We start from the raw sequence: 19,860 nt of genomic DNA, 5'->3' as shown, positions 1-19,860 counted from the left end.
ATTGGGAGCACTGTTGTGGGAGTAACTCAGTAAACCTAAGCTCCCTACAGGAGGAGCAAGGACAACCCAATGCTATCTAGCACCCTGTATACTTTGTGTAAGATTGCAGTGAGATTTCTCCCATCCAAGTACTAACCAGGCCCGACCCTGCTTAACTCCAGAGATCAGACGAGATCAGGCGCGTTCAGGGTGGTTTCACCACAGACAGCGGTGAGATTTCTGTGTGAATTTCTGTCCTGGTGGTAGTTCAGTAGATGGACCTTGTGTTCTTTTGTGATAGTGCTGCGCTACTCGGGAGCAACACCAGCAGGACTCAGGGCCTCCCCGTGCGGGGATCAGATCCTTAGAGCCAAGGCTGTGCTCTACCACTGAAGTCAGTCTCCTAGTCCTTACATTATTTAAATCGTTTATGTTTTGCTTTTTGGGTCAGACCCGGCAATGCTCAGGGGTTACTCCTGGCTTTGCACTCAGTTATTACTCCTGGTGTGGTGATCAGGGGACCTATAGGATGCCGGGGATCGAACCTCCGCCAGTGTCCCGGGTCCCCTGCACCCCAGCTCTGCAGGCCCACTGTTGGGCTGTGGCACTGGCAGTTTTCAGTCCCCTGCCTACGTTTACATTCATACAACAGAGAAGGATAAAAATATTCTGCAGTTGTCCCCCACTGACTTCTCGCAGCATTCTACCTTGTAGTTGCATTCACAGGGGGCAGTGAACTGGAGAATAATCATTTCTTCCCTTCTAACCCAGTTGTATTCCATTGTGTTTATTTATGAGTTTTTTTTTGTCCACTCATCTGTTCTTGGGCATTTGGGTTATTTCCAGATCTTAGATATCGTGAACAGCCACAATGAATACAGGCATGCAGATGTCTTTGCAAAGTACCACTTTGGGCCTCTTGGGGTAACGGCCAAGAAGAGTGATCAGCTGACAGTGCAGAGTATTCTCCACTGAAAATCCTTTTCAGTCATTGCTCTGGAGAAGTCACGCGCTGATCTTCCAGGAATTGCCTTCTGTGAAATTCACTTTCCCCTCAATGCTTTGTAGCATTTCCTTATCTTTAGTTTGTAGCATTTTCATTAGTCTTAGAGTGTCTGGGTGTTTGTTTTGGTTGGGACTCTAAGCCTTTTGTATTTGGGTTTTTGTGTGTTTGTGTGTTTGTTTGTTTGTTTCAGTTCCTTCCCCCAGTTAGGAAATTCTCCTCCACTGTTGGTTCAGTTAGGGTTCCTTTCTGTGGGTCTCCTTCTTTTGCCCCCCACTCCGGTCACAGGGATAGTGTTCCTTTTGAAGTGGCCCTGTGGGGCTCTGACACTGTTCACATTCGACAAACCCTTTCTGTGTGCCCTCCAGCTTGCTTTAAACCCTCATCATCATCGTCCCATTGATCACCTTTTCTTGAGCGGTCTCAGTCCCATCTCCATTCTTTCTAGCTCTGAGATTTTAGCAGTGTCTCTTGTCCTTCCCAATGGTGCCGCATTGGAGGCTCTTTCAGGGTCAGGGGAAAGAGACCCATCATTGTTACCGGTTTTGGCATATGAATACACAACATGGGGAGCTTGCCAGGCTCTCCCATGCGGGCAGGAAACTCTCGGTAGCTTGCCAGGTTCTCCAAGAGGGAGAACTAGGCTGTAAAATGTCGCCCAGATCACGCTTCCGGGAGCTTGGTTTTATAAAGTCTCTGGTTGTTGGCCGTTGATGGAATTACACGGGAGCCGGGAGCAGTTTGTGGGTGTGGCCACCTAGCTACTGGGAAATGGGGAATCTGGGCAGAAGAGGGAGGCCCAGTCCTGATCCGAGCAAGCTTGGAGATCTCAGCCCTGGGTCCCGCACACCTGGGTTCCTCTCCTGCGTGAGGCTTGTCTGAACGTGTGGAGAGGAGCCTTGAGCATGGCTGTGGCTTTAAACCCTACTTGATGCAAACCACTGTTTCAGGGCCCAGGTAGAGGTCCAGCAGCGGGGAGTCGTTTGCCTTGCACGTGCCCGGCCTGGGTTTGATCCCTGGCACCCTGTATGCTTCCCCAAGCACTGCCAGGAGTAATTCCTGAGCACAGAGCCAGGAGTAAACCCTGAGCATTGCCGGGTGTGGTTATTGGGGGGGTGGTGAACAGCCTAGGAGGTGCTCACGGGTCACTCCTGGCAGTGCTTGGGAGCAAACCCAGGCCTCCTGCATGCAGAGCTCCCCGGCTGTCGGCTCTGGAGGAGCCTGGGGAGGACGAGTTGATACGCCTCCGTGGTACTGGGTATCCCCGGGCCTCCCCAGACGTGCTTGGGGACCTCCAGGGCCACCTCTAGCGATGCTCGGAGCACCGTGTGGTCCTGGGACTGAACCCAGGTCAGCCCACGCACAGCAAGTGCCTCGAGCCCTGTGTTGTGTGTCCGGCCGGGCTGTGGCACTGTGCCCACAGCGGGGACACATGGGGTGGGTACAGCAGGAGCCTGGCCAGGGCGGCTGCTACCAACAAAGGGCAGGGGTGGAGCTCAGGGGCGGACCCTCTGCTGTGGTCTAGCCGTATCTGGGCTATTTGGTGTTTGGGCCACACAGTGCCCAGGGCTCACTCCTGGCTCTGAGCTTACCAACCCTATGGGGTCCCCTGTAAGCTGTGCTCTCTCGCCTTCCCTCTACTTCCTTTTGTCCTTCTCCCCTTGCAAACTGCTTTTTGTTTTCCTCTTTCCCAAACCATTGTGTTCTGCTGACCCTCCCCTTCTCCCCCATTGCATTTTGGGGCTACACCCAGTGATGCTCAGAACTCCTGGCAGTGCTTGGGGGACTCTTGTGCGATCCTGGGGGTGGAACCCAGGCAGTAGCCTTCCCCACTGCACTCTCCTCCAGCCCCTCAAAACAAAAAAAGTTTTGTTTTCTAACTTATTTTCTGCTGATTACTCCAAAGATCCATCGATTTCTAAATGTTTTCACCACCAGTCTCTCTCTCTTTTTTTTTTTTTTTTGCTTTTTGGGTCACACCCGGCGATGCACAGGGGTTACTCCTGGCTTTGCACTCAGGAATTTCTCCTGGCGGTGCTTGGGGGACCATATGGGATGCCGGGGATCGAACCCGGGTCGGCCGAGTGCAAGGCAAACGCCTTACCCGCTGTGCTATCGCTCCGGCCCCAAGTCTCGTTTTCTTAGTTTTCTTAGTTTTCATTCACAGACTCCCATTTCAGATCTGAGAGACCTGTGGAATTTGCCTTTTCATTCTGGTGAGCTTCGACCATTATAATTGTGTAAAATAGCAAATGCTCCTACTCTGAGAAATGGAAATGGGGCCCAAAGCTAGGGAACCCCATCCTGTCATTAGCCTCTGCCACATGGTAGGGAGCCAAGGGGAGAGACACAGGGGCTGAGGCACTGGCCTTGCAGGTTCAGTCCCTGCCACCGCATTTGGACTCCCCCACCACCAGATCCAGGCATCGCCAAGAATGATCCCTGAGCACTGCCAGGTCGGGCCCAAAAGAAAAAAAAAATTACGGAGTTTCTTCCAGCTGTCCAGGTTCCTGTATGTGAGACCAGTCAGCTCGTAGTCTTCATGCATGCCCACCTTCCCAGCACGGGGGCTGCCAGCGCGGATTTCAGGCTGTGCCAGCTTTCTTGTGCCCCCAGCTTGCAAAGGTCTCCACCCCCAGAAGGTAATGAAGACCAGGATTTGTCTTGGTTTTCAAGATTACCTTTGCAGGAGGGCTGGGAAACGTTTTGTTTTCCTCAGCAGTCTCCTGAGATCATGGCCCTCCCTCCCAGGCATCTCTCGCCCCTGGGGAAGTGTGTCCTCCTGACACCAGACTTTCCTTCCTTTGACTTCCTGTCCTGATTTAAGTGTCTTCCCATCTCACATAGCTTCAGGATTCACTAGTACATATTTATTTTAAAAAAAAAAAAAAAAAACAGTATTGAATGAGCCAAACATTCTGATAGGATTTGGGGGCCCTTTGTCGGGTTGGGCACTGTGTGCTCAGTAGCTCATTTTCGATGGTGATGACCGGAGCCATGATGGGCACATGCCTTCTGTGCAGTGCGTATCGCCCTAGAGGTTCCAGAACTGCAGGATGTCACCATGGTGTGGTCAGCTCCCTGAACACTGCTGGGGAACCCCGTCCCCGCACCCCACCTCCCAAATGACTGTAACCGGAGTTCAAAGGACTAGAGAGCATGCTGTGTGTCTAGGAGACCTGGGATTAAATCCCTGGCACTGCCGGGAACAATGAGCTCCTTCCCCCAGCACCACGAGAGGTGGCCCCCAAAGAATAACTGTAACCGGAGAGGTAGTGTGTGTTTATTTTCATTTTTCCTTCCCTTGCAGCGGTGGGAAATGAGGTTTGAGGTGAAATGATGGGTGTGGGTCACGAGCCGGTTGCAGAGCTGACTTCCAGATGGGAGCCGAGGCCCATTTGTATGACCAGAGCTTTTTCTGGACCCAGATACACACACTCATCCACCAGAGGGGTCACAGAGATTTCCACTGCCACATACTGGGACCCTCTTTCTGGTCCCCGAATGCCCTCGGTGGATCCTTCTTAACCCAGTGCTTTGTTTTTCTCCCGGCCCTGTCCCCAGGATCGACGAGAACGTGCTGGGAGCCCAGCTGGATGTTGACGCCGCCCATTCCGAGATCCTCAAGTACTTCCAGTCAGTCACCTCCAACCGGTGGCTCATGATCAAAATCTTCCTCATCCTCATTGTCTTCTTCATCATCTTTGTGGTCTTCCTTGCCTGAGCCCTGGCCGCTCTGAGGCACTCCGTGGGGGTTCCGGAAGCCTCCTGGGAGGCCTGGCGGCCAGTCCTGCCTCTGAGCCTGTATAGGGCGTCCGGGAGAAAGGCCCCCCCGTTTCCTGGAACTGCTGAGAATGGCCACGGCCCTTGATCCCCCACCCCGGCCTCTGGCCACCCTGCCGGCCCTCACCATGCTGCAGCCGGCGAAGCACAGACGGTTCTGAATCTGGACTCTGCGGAGAGCTGGCTGCAAGGGAGCCGAGGCCAACTAGGGGGCTGGTGGTGAGGGGGAGGTTGTCTCCACCGGGAGATTTTTTTATAAAGCCGTCCCCAGCCTTTTCCAAAGGAGACTCCGGCAGCCTGGGGAGATGATGGCCTTCCCCATCTTCCTGAGCGCTGAGGAGAGGAAGTGCAACCGCCCAGGGACCACTCTCCCATCTGGGTTCGAGTTTGACCTCTTCCTCTTTACCATGTGAGGCCGGGCCCTGAGCCCCTCAGCTGCCTGGAAAACCCAGACTTCCGGCTGCCCGTGACTCTCGACCTGCCAAATGTGCTGTACCACAGCCTGGTTTTCTCCCAATTACAGCAAGACTGTCAACCTGACTGGCCATGTGGTCTATTGGGGGCGGGGTGGGCGCAGGCAGGGACTCTGTCGGGGCTGTTGGAGGGCCAGCCAGCCAGAGGAAACGGAACTGAAAGGGTGGGCCCTGCTGCATACAGCTGCATAGAGCAAGACCACCATAGCCGGGACACCTCCCTCCCAGCAGGGAGCAGGGCTCCTGAGAGTCCCTGACTGGGGGCAGCTTCCAGGACAGTCTCTAGCAATAATTTGGTTCCAATTTTGCCTTGTACTGGAGAGGCAGGAGTGAAGAATCTCTTCCCAGTTCAAGTCGAGATGCTTCCTCCCCTCCAGAACTTACCAAGTCCATGCCAGTCCTGGGAATGGACACAGTGGCCAGGAATATCGTTCCTCCAAGGGGCTGGGTCACTGACCCAGGTCTCTTGACCACCAACCACATCCACTGGCCACTGGAGCCCCATGGTCTCACACACCCTGTGGAAGCTCAAGTACAGACAGCAGTCGCCTGTTGCTAAGCGGTTGGTCCTAGTACTTTGGAGAGCCCATTTATTTTTGTTTGTTTCTTGGGGCAGGGCATGCTCAGGGGTTAAGCCTGGCTCTGCACTCAGGAATTACCCCTGGCCGTACTTGGGGGACCATATGGGATGCTGGGGATCAAGAACAGGTGGGCCACATGCAAGGCAAAAGCAGTACCCACTGTACTGGGAGCATGGTTTTTGGTATTTTTTTGCTTTTTTGGGTCACACTGGCAATACACAAATGCACAGGGGTTATTCCTGGCTCTGCACTCAGGAATTACTCCTAGCAGTGCTCAGGGGACCATATGGGATGCTGGGAATTGAACCCTGGTCAGCACAAGACAGAATCCCTACCCCCTGTGCTATTGCTCCAGCCCCAAGCCCGGCTTCTCTTTTCCTTTTTGGGTTACATCTGGCAGTGCACAGAGGTTACTCCTAGCTCATGCTTTTGCACTCAGGAATTACTCCTGGCGGTGCTCGGGGGACCATATGGGATGCTGGGAATTGAACCAGGTCAGCCTCGTGCAAGGCAAATGCCCTACCCGCTGTGCTATTGCTCCAGCCCTGGAGCCCAGTTTTGAGGCCCCGTCTTAATATTTCTCAACCCTTCTCCCCTTGGCAGCTTCCACCACCCAGCTGAGAATGTTGACCTAGCACAGCACATTCCCGGGGAGAAAGGAGCAGTTTCGGAAAGACAATTACTTGCAAAGCCTGACCAATGCAATCCCGTTTGATTTGGATCTGTGGGTGGAGTGTGCCGCCCCCCGCCCCCGCGTAGACTGCAAATTCATTTAACAAATATTTGTCGTCGGGCAACCTGGGGTACCGACCCAGAGGCTGCATTCAAAAGCTAGATAAATGTCGCCGATCTTGTGGCGTGTACGTTCTACTTTGTTTCCTGCTAATCGGTTTCCAGAGGCGAGGAAAGCGAGTCTGAAGGGTTCCTCTCTCTGGTAAGGGGCCTGGCCGAGAACTGTAAACACCCTGGATACCTCCAGGGGTCTCGGCGATCTCTCCCGCCCTTCCGCGTTCCCCTCCGGCGCAGCAACCGGTTCGGCGCTGACCCCGGAGGCGTGGGAGGGGCGGGGCGAGCTGAGGCCTGGGCGGGGCGGCTGAGGGGCGGGGCGGGCGACGGCGCGCCCCCGCCTCCCCGCGCGCCCGCGCACGCGCAGAGCGCCGCGCTCCTCCCGCCGGCTTCCCCCACCACCTGGAGACGTCAGCGGCCCGCGACGTGCTTCGCCGGATAAATGCGGTGGCGCCGGGCGTAGGAGCGCTTCGGCCCGGGGCGCCTGAGCTTTCGGGCGTTTGGCCTCGTCTCGGCCCGCGCTTGGTCCGGTGCGTGCATCTCGCAGTGCCATGGCGGACGAGGGGAAGCCGTACAACGGTCAGTGCGGGCCCTGGGGTGCGGGGAGCGGGCGATCCGGGGGCCCGGGTGGGCGGCGCCGGCCTAGGCCGCGGCCCCGGGCGAGGGGGCGGGAGGAGCCGCGAGGGGCGCGGCGTCCGCGGGCCGGGCGTGAGGTGGCCCTGGGGGTGCGGGCGCCCGAGCGGGGGCGACTCGGGGGGCGCGGGGCTTGACGAGGCGCCTTTGAACTTCGGGGCCGCCTGCTGCCTGTCACGCCGAGCGCGGCGGCCGGGCTCGGGGCCGTGAGTCAGGGCCGGGCCCCGGGGCGGCCGGCGCCCTATTTCCACAGCGTCCCGCCGGCCGGGCCCCCGCGCGCCGCCCTGCAGCCCCGGCTCGGGCGCGTGTTTCTCGGCCCGCGGGTCCCCTCGAGACGGGGGCCGAGCCCTCCGTCGGGGCCGAGGGCAGGGCAACCGCCGGCGTTCTGAGCGCTGGGCCGCGCTCCAGCCGGGGGCTTCCCCCGCAGCCCCTCCGCGCGGGCAGCGACGGCGCCCGCGTCCTCGGAGCGTGCGTGCTGGCCGGGCCCTGCCCACGCCCGCTCGCCGCGCGGCCTGCAGCGTTCTCCGGGAACGCGGGCTGCTGCGCCTTCTGATCCGTTTATCCCGCGGCTTCTCTCCCTGCGTGCGCCGGCTGCAGGGGCCCGGGCACGAGGCAGCCCTTTGTCGCAGGGGAGCCGCGGCGGCTCTGAGTGGGGGTCCGCCTTGCGTCTCGCCAGGATTCAGAGATGTTCCCGGAGAGCGTGGCCTGGCCCCTTCTGGGCCCCGGGGGCGAAGCGCCCCTCTCCCCAAACCTCTGCCGAGTCTGAGACCGAGACTTCCCACGCAGCCTTTCGAGTGGCCAGACTTTAACTGACCCCTGGGTTACCGTGTGGGCAGAAGCGTTTGGCGGAAACTGATCTGACCCCGGCTCCCAGCTTTGCATTCAGGGCTTGGCATTCACGACTTCTCTGGCTTGCTGAACTGTGTTCAGCCACTCTTTGGGGTCACTTACACACTTGCTTCCCTCCGGAGTGCCCGTTTCGGTATCCAACTTCAATTTTTTTGTTTGTTTTTAATGTTTGGATTTTGGGCCACTCCTCACGGTGACTCCCGGCAGGGCTCAGGGGACCAAATTGGAAGCTGGGGATTGAATATATAAGGCAAGTGCCCTACCCGCTGTGCTGTGTTGCTGAGGGGGTATTGAATTCTGTCCACTTTCCAAAACCCTACAGGGGGCTGGAGAGATAGTACAGTGGGCAGGACACTTGCTTTGCCTGCTGCCAACCCAGGTTCAGCCTGGCACCCCATGTGGTCCCCTAAGCCCTGCCAGAGTGACACCTGGGCACATTCAGGTGTGACTCCAAAATGAACAGGGGGGAAAAGAAACAACAATCCTGCCCCATTCTTTCTTCCTTTTCCCCCAGATGCTCCCCTTCCCTCTCCGGATAGGCAGGGGCCATCAGGCCACCGCCACACAGCTCGGGCTGGATGGACGCATGAAGGACACCATACGTGGACAGCTGGGACAGGGGCATCTCCTCCAACTGCTGTTCTTTTCCATGTCCAGAGCATGATGACCGCGTCACCTTCCATCAGAGGAGGAAGAAGGGCCGAGGTCCTTTCCGATGGAAGTATGGGGATGGGAACCGTCGGTCCGGAAGAGGAGGTGCTGGCGTTCGGACACCCCGCCTTGAGGACGAGGACAGAGATGTGGCAATGAGTGATGCCCAGGACGGTCCCCGAGTGCGATAGTAAGTGACTGGATTCGGTCACCGGCCCCTTGTCTTGCCATGGCCCTTTTCCTGTCCTCGGCATTTCTTGCCCTGGCCTGGATGCGTGAGAAAGTGCCAGGACCAGCTGCGGTCCGGACAGCCGTGGGCATTGGGTGGCCTTCGAGAGCGCCCATGGACATTCTTATCCTGTGCTTCGTCGCAGCAACCCCTACACACCGCGACCCAACCGTCGGGGAGGCGACGCCTGGCACGATCGGGACCGTATTCACGTCACCGTGCGGAGGGACAGAGCGCCTCCCGACAGAGGCGCCGCTGGCACCAGCCAGGAAGGGGTGTCAAGGAACTGGTTCAAGATTACAGTTGAGTGATGGAGCGCCGGGGGAGGGTGGCTGGAGGGCTCAGGACGAAGGGTTTGGCTTTGCTTCTGCTCCCTTGGTCTCTGCGGCTATGTGCGGCCACTCGGGTATCTGCCTTTTCTCTGGAGAACCAGAACCTTCTGGACGCCTCCTCAGCAAGAGGACCAGAGCGACAGTGCTGCATGAAGGTGCTTGTTGCCCTCAATGCAGCCTGCCCTAGTGCCCATCTCCTGGACCACAGGCACCTCCAGGAGCGGCTCCCTAGCACAGAGCTGGAAGTAGTAGGCCCTGAGCACCGCTAGGTGTGGCCCAGCCTCCCAACAAAGAAAAAGACACGCTGGAAAGATAGTACAATGGGTAGAACATTTGCTTTGCACGTGGCTGATCGTGTTTGATCTCCGGCAACTCATTGGTTCCCCCGAGCACCGCCGAGGGTGATCCCTGAGCACACAGCCAGGAATAACCCTTGAGCATTGTCAGGTGTGGCCCAAAACAAACAGGAGTAGATGAAAGCTGCTAGGGGGACTGGAGCGATAGCACAGCGGGTAGGGCGTTTGCCTTGCATGCCGCTGACCCGGGTTCGATTCCTAGCATCCCATATGGTCCCCCGAACACCGCCAGGAGTAATTCCTGAGTGCAGAGCCAGGAGTAACCCCTGTGCATTGCTGGGTGTGACCCCCCCCCAAAAAAAAAAAAAGCTGCCAGGATGTGGAGGTGAGGTGTGAGAACTCACGATTTTTCCATTTAAATAAACATCTCAGAACTTTTAGGGTTCATTAATTTGGTTGCTTTTTTTTTTTTTTTTGAGGATTAAGAAATAGAATTGGATGAAGGATTCAGTGTTTAGCTGCAATAGCAAACCTCAGTGGTCTGTGCAGTGCCAGGCATGAACCTAGGGCCTCAGACGTGCGCTCTGCTGCTGAGCCACATCCCCAGCCCGTGTGTGTGTGTGTGTGTGTGTGTGTGTGTGTGTGTGTGTGTGTGTGTGTGTGTGTGTGTGTGTGTGTGTGTGTGTCACACACACCCAGCGGTGCTCAGGCTACAAGAAGTGCGGTGGCCGGGCTGGGGGAAGGTCGCTTTAGAGACCGTAGGTTCCACCTCCATGGTTCCTGCTTGCAAAAGCCTGTGCTCCAGCCCTTTGAGCCATCTCCACACTCTGGAAGATTCCCTTAGGATTTGCCAGAGGTCTGCAGGAAGCATGGGGTCGGTCCTGCTGTTCAACCTGGTTATATGACATTTCCCGTTTCTTCTTACCCAGATTCCTTACGGCAGGAAGTACGATAAGTCATGGCTCCTGAGCGTGATTCAGAGCAAATGCAGCGTCCCTTTCACCCCCATTGAGGTCAGGCGGCGGGAGGGGAAAGCTGGGTCTGGGGACGGGGCGATCAGTGCGCCCGCTGGGCGGCTGCAGGGACTCGGGACCCCGGCCTAACCCCCATGCTGGTTTCTCCTCGCAGTTTCACTATGAAAACACACGGGCCCAGTTCTTTGTTGAGGATGCCAGTACCGCCTCTGCGCTGAAGGCCATCAACTATAAGATCTCGGACCGGGAGAACCGTAGGGTGTGTGCAGGCCTGCCAGGGCTCGAGGGAGCTGGGCTCAGGGGGGCCTGGGCCGAGGCTTCCCTGAGCTCACCCCGCCCCGGGTCTCGCCCTCCGCGCAGATATCCATCATCATCAACCCCTCGTTTCCGCCCCAGACGGTCCAGAATGAGCTGAAGCCTGAGCAGGTGGAGCAGCTAAAGGTGAGGCCGAGACACACAAGGTGTGTGTCCACCCCCCGTCCAGCCAGTTCTCCCGCCTGCCACCCCCCACATAGCCCCCGTCACCCCCCAGAACCTATATCTTTCCCTTGGCAGCTTATCATGAGCAAAAGATACGATGGCTCCCAACAAGCGCTGGACCTCAAAGGCCTCCGTACAGACGCAGGTATGGTGGGGGGAGGCTGGGGGATGAGGAGGTGCTGGGCCCGCCGGGGCCGGTCCTCTGAGCCGCTCCTCTCTCCCCCGCGCTGAAGACTTGGTGGCCCAGAACATAGACGTTGTCCTGAACCGGAAAAGTTGTATGGCGGCGACCCTGCGAATCATCGAAGAGAATATCCCCGAGGTGAGTGTGTGACGGGTGCCGGGGTGGGGCGGGACAGGACAGGACAGGGCGGCCCCGGCGGAGTCCCTGAGACGCCCCTTCCCGCGCAGCTCTTATCCTTGAACCTGAGCAACAATAGGCTCTACAGGCTGGACGAAATGGCCAGCATCGTGCAGAAGGCCCCCAACCTGAAGATCCTGAACCTCTCCGGAAACGAGGTGACGAGGCAGAGCTCCCCGCGGCGGGCAGGTGGGGCAGGGGACGGGCGACGGGAGGGGACGGGTGCCCCTCACCGGCCCCCCCCCCCGTCTGTATCTGTGCAGTTGAAGTCCGAGCGGGAGCTAGACAAGATCAAAGGGCTCAAGCTGGAAGAGCTCTGGCTGGACGGGAACCCGCTGTGCGACTCCTTCCGAGACCAGTCCACCTACATTAGGTCAGTTGTAGGCTGCGTCCCCCCTCCCGGGGACCTTCACCCCCCGGGAGGCTGAGCTAATGCACCCGGACCAGTGCCCGTCTGCAGGAGACTAGCCCTGAGCTGGAACCACGTGCCCTTGGGGAGGACCGCGTGCTCCTCCCTCCTCTCTCCTGGTGGCATCTCCCAGCCCCGCCCCGGCTCCCCCCTCCTCTCCCCTCCCTCCCTCCCTCCCTCCTCGCCTCTCAGCTGTCCGCTGCCCTGCCTGCTCGCTCTCCTTCATGCCTCACACAGCCTGCTCCGGACTCTCCCTCGTCTGTTGGTCCAGGAGGGGCGTCTCCCCTCGTCCCCACCCCTGTCTCCTGACTAGGAGGCGTCTTCGTGGGCCCCGCCTCGGGCGTGGTGCCTCGCGTGTGCCCTGAGCCGGCATCCCTGGGTCGAGAGCGCCCGCCCTGCTGGCCTGGCCGCGGCTGGGCCTCTCCCCGGGCCTTCGTCCCCTGCGGGAACCCTACTGGCCAGTTGCCCGAAAACGGGGCCATCTCATCAGCGTCCTGTTGGCCCGACTGGCCCGGGACTGCCCGCCGCACCGAGGCCGGTGCCAGGCCGTCTTGTCTCTCGACCAGTGCTGTGGGCTTGGCCCTCCCTGAAGAAGAAACCTGGGTCCCCGAGACGCAAGCAGAGCCGGGCCCCCGCCAGCCGGCGAGGGGTTCCCGAGGCACGTACTGGGCGTGGAGGCCATGGGGGCCAGGCTGCCGAGGAGCCAGCGAGCCCGGGCCTGTCGGGCGGGGGGGCGCCGCCCTCCCGCACTGTCCACCTCACGTCACCCTGCTTGGCCCCGGAGGACGGCTGGTTAGCCAGAGACGGGTAAGATTCCTCAGGGGAGGAACAACCTAAGACAGGCACAGTCGCAAGGGGCCATCAGGAGAGAAGCTGGGGGCCAACAGCGGTGGGGCGCAGACCCTCACCCCCCCAACTTTGCAGAGGCCTGAGTCCTCACCCCTCCTGAGGGGGGTCTCCTGCCCCCATGGCTCTTTTGCTCCCCACGCCCAGCGTAGACCGGGACCCAGGTCGCAGACAGAGATCTGGCCAACAGCACCCGTGCCCTGGCCGCACCGCCCCCCTCCCCCTCCCGTCGCCTCGTTCCCGCCTGGACCACCGCAGGGGCAGGGGAAGGAAAGGGCTGTGGCGGCTGGCCTCCCTCGGCCCTCCCAAGGGCTGTACCTCGTCGCCTTCGTCTCTCTGCTGTGGCTTCACTGTCCCGTCGCCTTGCTTCTCCTCCTCTCCACTCGCGTCTCTCTCTCCCCCGTCTCTCCCCCATCTCTCCCCCGGCCTCTCCCCCGGCCCCGCTGCTCCCAGGTCCGTCCGACCTGCCCTCGCTCACTCTCCTCTCCCTGTCGCCTGCCCTGCCCCCTCCTCTGCCCTCTCCCCGAGCCTTCCTCGCTCATCTCCCTGCCTCCCACATCCTGTGCCACCCCCGTGGTGTGTGCTGGTCTCGGCCTCGGCCAGACCTGGCAGAACTGATGGATCCCTGTTGAGGCCGCGGAGCCCCTGGGCTCCCACCCCACCCCCCCCTTCCCGGGGCTGCACAGGTGAGTAGGTGGCAGGTAAGGGGGGCAGGCGGGGAAGGAGGGCCTGGGCTTAACGCCCGGCTGGGAGTGCTCGGGGACAGGCCGAGGGCAGAGCCCGCCTTCACGGCAGCGCAGTGCCGCTGGCCGGCTGGGGTTCCCGGGGTGCGGTGGGGAGTGGGCTCTCAGTCCCCGAGCTCAGCGACAGAGAGAGAGAGAGAGGGGACGAGCAGGCGGGCGGGGGTGCCCCGGGGGTGCCGGATCGCAGCTCTTAGAACCACAGAGGAGGCACCGCGGCCCTGAAACATCACTCACTTCTGTCCCGTTCTTGACAGCGCCGTTCGAGAACGATTCCCCAAATTACTGCGCCTGGTAAGTCCTTGACGGTTGCGTCCGTCTGCTCTTCTCTCCGGGTGTAGGGCCAACCATTCCCCCTCCCCCCCACAGTGCTCAGGAGTTCGGAGTTCCTCCCAGCTTAGTGCTCAGGAATGCCGCTGGGCGCCCTCCTGGCCCCGGGTCCATTGTGGACTCCCCCCCACCTCTCGTGCTGGCCCAGCCTGTGCGTGTGACCATTTGGGGACAGGGATCCCTCTGGGAACCTGAGCAGAGCACCTCGAATCCTCCCAGGAGAGGTCTCGAGGCAAAGCAGCCTCTCTTGGGGGCCCGGGGCCCCTCCCCTGTCAGCCCTGCCTTTTGCCCAGGCTCAGCTTGCTCCCCTCCCCCCAACCAGGATGGCCACGAGTTACCCCCGCCTATTGCCTTTGACGTGGAGGCGCCCACAGCGCTGCCGCCCTGCAAGGTGAGCTGCGCCCGGCTCGGCCTGGGGGGGAGGGCAGCCCCGGGGACAGGCCTGACACCCCTGTGATTCCAGGGAAGCTACTTTGGCACCGAGGCCCTGAAGAATCTGGTCCTGCACTTCCTACAGCAGTAAGTGCTCCGGGTGCCCTGGGCGGGGAGCGCCAGGGGAGCCCTTCAGGGTCCAGACGGGGGTGCTCAGCCGTGGCTGGTTGCTCTCCCGACAGGTACTATGCAATCTATGACTCTGGAGACCGGCAGGGACTCCTGGACGCCTACCACGACGGGGCATGCTGCTCCCTGAGTATCCCCTTCACCCCCCAGAACCCCGCACGGTGAGTGGCGCGTCGCCGCCCCCAGCGGCCCCAGCCTCGCCACCGCGCTGTTCCAACCTGGCTTCCCTCCCCTCCGGTTCCCCCAGAAGCAACCTGGCTGAGTACTTCAAGGACAGCAGGAATGTGAAGAAGCTGAAAGACCCCAGTAAGTGTCTGCCGTGAGCCGGCGGGGGGGGCGGGGGAAGCTGGGGGTGCGGGAAGGGGCTGCAGAGGGTCCACGGGGCAGGCGCGACTGGCGGGCCCTGACCGCGACTCTCTTGCCTGCAGCCCTGCGGTTCCGCCTGCTGAAGCACACGCGTCTCAATGTCGTTGCCTTCCTCAACGAGCTGCCCAAGACTCAGCATGATATTAACTCCTTCGTGGTCGACATAAGTGCCCAGACTGTAAGCACTTGTTCGTCCCCTGGCCCAAAGCTTGGGGTGGGGCCCAGGCCCAGGTTCTGGGCGGGAGCCCGTAGTAAGGACTGTCTGTCTGCCCCTCCCTCCTTCCTTCTTCCCTCCCTCCTCTTTCATTTTCTGTCTTTCTTTTTGTTTTTTGTTTGGTGGGACTTTGTTTTGGAGGCAGGGGGTGTTACTGTTTGTTTCATTTGCTTTGTTTGTTTTTCTTTTTGTTTTTCTTTTTTGGGTCACACCCTGCAATGCACAGGGGTTGCTCCTGGCTCATGCACTCAGGAATGACTCCTGGTAGTGCTCGGGGAACCATATGGGATGCTGGGGATCAAACCCGGGTTTTCCGCATGCAAGGCAAACGCCCTCCCTGCTGTACTATCCTCCAGTTCCTAGTTTGCTTTTTGAACCACACCCTGCAATGCTCAGGGATTACTCCCGGCTCTGAACTCAGGAATCACTCTTGGTGGTACTTGGGGACCATAATGGGGTGCTGGGGATTGAATTGGATCTGCCCCTGTAAGTGCAAGGTCATCACCCTGCCCACTGTACTAGTGCTCCGGCCATGTGAGTTGTTCTGTTACTGTGCGGTGGCCACACGGCCAGTGCTCAGGGCTTATTCCTGACTGCACTCAGAGATCGGTCCTGGTGGGATCAGGGGTCTTATGGGTTGTGCCGGGTCGAACCTGGGTTGTCCATGGGCAAGGCAAACCCCTCCCCCCATACTGTCACTCCGGGCCCAAGGCTGCTGCTTTTCTTACAGAGCACGCTGCTGTGTTTCTCTGTCAATGGCGTCTTCAAGGAAGGTAAGAACCTCCAGGGTGCTCCCCGGGCCCCAGCCGCCACCCTTCCCTGGCCGCCTCCCTTCACCCATCTCAACCAGTCTTTCCTGTTTGGGGGAGGCCTGGGGAGCAGGACACAGACTGGGAGTGTGCGCTTTTATCTCGTCCTTGCTTCTCTGGGGCTGGGGGCCAAGTTTTCCTCAGCTGTGGAGCCCCAGGTGCTTTGTGTGACAGTGGAAGTTAGCGAGAGGCATTTCAGAATGTCGCTGAGGGGAGGCAGTGAGTCGGGCTTGCTGAGGAATGTGGCACCCAGGTAACCCCCTGTGGGGTCCTGCTGGTGCTGATCCTCCCTGGCTCTGAGGGGAGTGCCCCACCCTCCTGTTATCACCCTGCTGCCATCCCCGGCCGGCCCACGAGCATTCTTAGTCTCCAGGAAGACCACTGTGCCTTGAAGTGGCTTGGAAGCACAGAGGCAGTGAGAGTAAACAGTCACTCTCATTGCCATTATTGTTGCAGTGGATGGGAAGTCCCGGGATTCCTTGCGAGCCTTCACGCGGACGTTCATCGCTGTTCCTGCCAGCAATTCAGGGCAAGTTTTTTTCTCCAAACACCTGGGGCCCCAGGCCTGGCCCGCCCTGTAGGGACGGTGGAGTGGGGCAAGGGCGTCAGGCTCTCAGACAGGCCAGTGGGGAGAGGCCCAGGAGGCCCCGGAACCCTCTGCAAGTTGGCGTTACAATATCCACTTCCTGAGTGTTGTGAAAACGCACTCGGGGGTTGAGGGAGAAAGTGTCCTTCTTGCAGTTTTGCTAGGTTGTCTCACACTGGAGTCCAGGGGACAGGGGCTCCATGATGGAAGGTGATAGCAAAGAGGAGGAGGAGCTTGTTGGCCTGGCAGGAATCCGAGTGGTCAGTGTTCAGTGCAGGAATGATGTTGGGAGGTTGAGCTGGTCACTTGGCCGGGGGCTGACAGTTACCATTTGTCCCCAAGGCTGTGCATAGTGAATGACGAGCTGTTTGTGCGGAACGCCAGCCCTGATGAGAGCCAAAGAGCCTTCGCCATGCCTGCACCCACGCCTTCCTCCAGCCCAGTGCCCACCCTCTCCCCGGAGCAGCAGGAAATGCTGCAGGCCTTCTCCACGCAGTCTGGCATGAACCTCGAGTGGTCCCAGAAGTGAGTGCTGGGGGAAACTGGGGTGAAGAGGAGTGCTCCTGACATTGCAAAAGCTGAATTTTCGCTGCTTTTTTTTTGTTTTTCAAATGGTTTATAAAAAAGTGAGTCTATGGGGCTGGAGCAATAGCACAGCAGGGAGGGCATTTGCCTTGCACGAAGCCGAACTAGGTTCGATTCCCAGCATCCCATATGGTTCCCTGAGCACCGCCAGGAATAATTACTGAGTGCAGAGCCAGGAGTAACTCCTGTGCATCGCCGGGTGTGACCCCCCCAAAAAAAAAAGCAAAAAAAAAAAAAAAGAGTAAGAATAATATAATGTAACTTTTTGTGGTGTCAGAAATGAAACCCAGGGCAAATGGTTTACTGAACTCTATCCCAGCCCCAGTCTAACAGGTCTGTTTTGTTGGTTTTGAGCCACACCTGGCGATGCTAAGGGGTTACTTCCAGCTATGCACTCAGGAATTATTCCTCAGGGGACCATATGGTATGCCAGGGATCAAACCAGAGTCAGCTGCATGCAAAGCAAGTGCCCTGCTATACCTGTACTATCTTTCAGCCCAGTAAAACAGATTTTAAAGCCTAAAAGTTCGTTTGGGACTTGAGAGAATATACTGGTTAGGGTGCTTGTCTTCCATGTGACCTACTTTGGTCTGATTCCTGTACCCCATATAATTCCCCAAGCACAGGTTGGAGTGATCCCTGAGCTCAGAGCAATTAGGAAACCCTGAGCACTTTCAGGTGTGATGCCAACACAAAAAGAAACTCCTTTCTTTCTGTATAGTGTTCTATAGTTTGCACAAATGTCTTTCCTTTTGCCCTGACTTTTCATTTGCATGGGCAAGAAAGTGTGCGGTGTTGGCCCGCATGCTTTGTGCATGGAGCATGTCCAGGCCTCTGCAGGTTCTAACGCATGCGCTCTTGCCACTCAGATGTCTGCAGGACAACAACTGGGACTATACCAGGTCTGCCCAGGCCTTCACTCTTCTCAAGGTAAGGTTTAGGGGCCCGGTGGGAGGCTCCCACTTGCCGAGGGCCAGGCTGCCTGACCTGCAGGTATTTTTGTGTATTTTTTTTTTCTCCCAAGGCCAAGGACAAGATTCCTGAAGTGGCTTTCATGAAGTGATCCAGAGTCATCCCAGAAGCCCCTGTAAATAAATAGCCCTTGGATAGCCCAGTTTCTGTGTCATCATTGTCTTCCCTGGCCGGAGGCCGCCTTGTGACTGTGACCGAGGAGGGGGGCCGCTGGATTCCGCTCCTCTCCTCGCTGGCTTCTGGGAGAGTTCCAGAAGATTGACCCTCATTGGTGCCAGGACCCTAGAGCTTACTTTGTAGAACCGACACTAAAGTGCTCGAAGGACTTAGGTGCTTTGAACCCTCCCTACTTTTTAAAATAAAGAGTGATATTGTATTTTGTGCCCCTGTGTACCCGGTTGTTTCTGCTCTGGCTCTTCCCTGATCCCCGGGCCGCAGCCCCCAGTGGTCGCGGAGGGCGGGCAGGAGGGGGCGGGGCCCCGGCAGGAAGTCCCGCCCCGGAAGCCGCTCCTGGCCGACCATGGCGGCTCCCGCGCGGCGGTGGCCGGTGCGGCTGCTCGCTGCGCTGCGCGCTCTGCCCGGGCGCCGGGCCGTGCACGACTGGAGCCCGCCGCGGGACGTGCTGCTCTTCGAGCACGAGCGGAGCCGCTTCTTCGTCGTCCTGGGGATGTTCTGCGCGGGCCAGGGCGTCTTCTGGGCCTCTCTGGCTTGGGCGGCCTTGGCCGGCCCCACCGGCCCGGCTCGGACCCGGGACGCGGAGTCTGCGAGCCGCGGCCGCCAGGACCTGCGTTCCGCGCTCTGGCGCTACGGCCTGGCGGCCGGCTGCGGCGCCATAGGTAAGGCGCGGGCTGTCGCTTTGCGCGGAGAGCAGGGCGCGCCGGGCTGTCCCGGGGGATTGGCAGGCCAGCACCCCCCCCTTGACCCCCCAAGGGGAGCCCTCGCCTAGAGAGAGGTAGTGAGGTGCTGCCGGTGTCCTAGTGGGACGGGGGCGGCCGTCTGGTTGGGAAGAGTGGCACGACAGCGTGGCTCAGAACGCAAGCATGGGGCCTGGAGCGATAGCACAGCGGGGAGGGCGTTTGCCTTGCACGCGGCCGACCCGGGTTCCATTCCCAGCATCCCCCATATGGTCCCCTGAGCACTGCCAGGAGTAATTCCTGAGTGCAGAGCCAGGAGTAACCCCTGAGCAATGCTGGGTGTGACCCTAAAAAGCAAAAAAAAAAAAACTAAGAAAGCTAGCATGGGTGGGTTTGCCTTGCACGCAGCCTACCCGGGTTCGAGCCTGGGCACTGCATGGGATATTACCCGAGCCCCAGCAGGCATAATGCCCGCGCACAGGGCCAGGAATAAGCCCTGAGTACAGCCACATGTGGCCCGCAAGCCTAAAAAAAAGAAAATCCCCGTTACTGCCCTGAAGAAAGTTCTGGAAGGCTCCCTTTGTCTGTGCTTCCCGTAGGGACCCTGGTGATCGGCGCGGGTCTTCTCTTCTCCCTGCGCTCCGTGCGCTCCGTGCTGCTGCTGGCTGGAGGGAAGGAGGTGGCTCTCACCACTCACGCCCCCTTTGGGCTGGGGGCCCACTTCACAGTTCCTGTGAACCAGGTGTCCTGCATGGCGCACCGCGGTGAAGTCCCGGCCATGCTGCCTCTGAAGGTCAAAGGCCGACGCTTCTACTTCCTCTTGGACAAAGCTGGACATTTCCCCAATGCCAAGCTCTTTGACAACACTGTGGGGGCTTACCGGAGCCTGTGAAGGAGCCACCTTGGGTCAGGCCCCTTTGGGGAAGGGACTGAAACTGAACCTTCACGATGACTGACAACCAGGATGCACAGGAGCCATTAATAGGAAATAAAGGGGCGGTGCCCCAGGGGGGCACTGGCCGCCAGGACTAAGTTTTCTGGGTTTGTCTTGTTTTGGGGAGGGCACGCCCAGTGATTCTCAGGGTTTACTCCTTGCTCTACACCCAGGAATCACTCCTGGAGGTGCTCAGGGGACTACACGGGGTGCCAGGGATTGAACCCCGGGTCAGCCATGTGCA

At 59.1% G+C, this 19,860-nt stretch overlaps 3 protein-coding genes across 5 annotated transcripts in view; all 3 read left to right on the top strand.

The window, feature by feature from the left end:
• STX5 (syntaxin 5) overlaps positions 1 to 5,305 on the top strand; it is a 28,377-nt gene extending 23,072 nt beyond the window's left edge. The window contains exon 12 of one of the 2 annotated variants that reach the window (XR_008630720.1): positions 4,547 to 4,687. Coding sequence is in view for 1 of the 2 variants with exons in the window: in XM_055142447.1 (XP_054998422.1) it covers positions 4,547 to 4,706 (160 nt within the window). In the remaining variant the exon portion in view is untranslated. Of the gene's footprint in view, positions 1 to 4,546 lie in introns of both variants that reach the window. The other variant, XM_055142447.1, reaches the window with a different exon arrangement.
• A 1,686-nt stretch (positions 5,306 to 6,991) lies between these two features.
• NXF1 (nuclear RNA export factor 1) lies at positions 6,992 to 18,211 on the top strand. Of its 2 annotated transcripts, none has more exons than XM_055142445.1 (21): positions 6,992 to 7,184; positions 8,745 to 8,928; positions 9,113 to 9,269; positions 10,525 to 10,608; positions 10,724 to 10,828; positions 10,930 to 11,010; positions 11,125 to 11,194; positions 11,283 to 11,371; positions 11,461 to 11,568; positions 11,674 to 11,783; positions 13,663 to 13,699; positions 14,058 to 14,126; positions 14,199 to 14,254; positions 14,350 to 14,457; positions 14,547 to 14,602; positions 14,725 to 14,840; positions 15,607 to 15,649; positions 16,142 to 16,214; positions 16,614 to 16,796; positions 17,726 to 17,786; positions 17,881 to 18,211. In XM_055142445.1, the coding sequence occupies exons 1-21, from the start codon at positions 7,157 to 7,159 to the stop codon at positions 17,917 to 17,919; spliced, it is 1,857 nt and encodes a 618-aa protein (XP_054998420.1). In that variant the 5' UTR covers positions 6,992 to 7,156; the 3' UTR covers positions 17,920 to 18,211. The 2 variants fall into 2 exon arrangements, with proteins under 2 accessions (XP_054998420.1, XP_004621573.1); XM_004621516.2 differs by having other exon boundaries at positions 14,544 to 14,602.
• A 105-nt stretch (positions 18,212 to 18,316) lies between these two features.
• Positions 18,317 to 19,714, top strand: TMEM223 (transmembrane protein 223). Its single transcript, XM_004621515.2, has 2 exons — positions 18,317 to 18,664; positions 19,282 to 19,714. Exons 1-2 carry the CDS (start codon positions 18,349 to 18,351, stop codon positions 19,572 to 19,574), a joined length of 609 nt encoding a protein of 202 aa, XP_004621572.1. The 5' UTR covers positions 18,317 to 18,348; the 3' UTR covers positions 19,575 to 19,714.
• Positions 19,715 to 19,860: the final 146 nt, after the last annotated feature.

Source organism: Sorex araneus, chromosome 6 (assembly GCF_027595985.1).
Source record: "Sorex araneus isolate mSorAra2 chromosome 6, mSorAra2.pri, whole genome shotgun sequence".
Taxonomy (NCBI): domain Eukaryota; kingdom Metazoa; phylum Chordata; class Mammalia; order Eulipotyphla; family Soricidae; genus Sorex; species Sorex araneus.
Note: the sequence above shows the minus strand (reverse complement) of the source record. Positions and strands in the feature narration are given on the sequence as shown.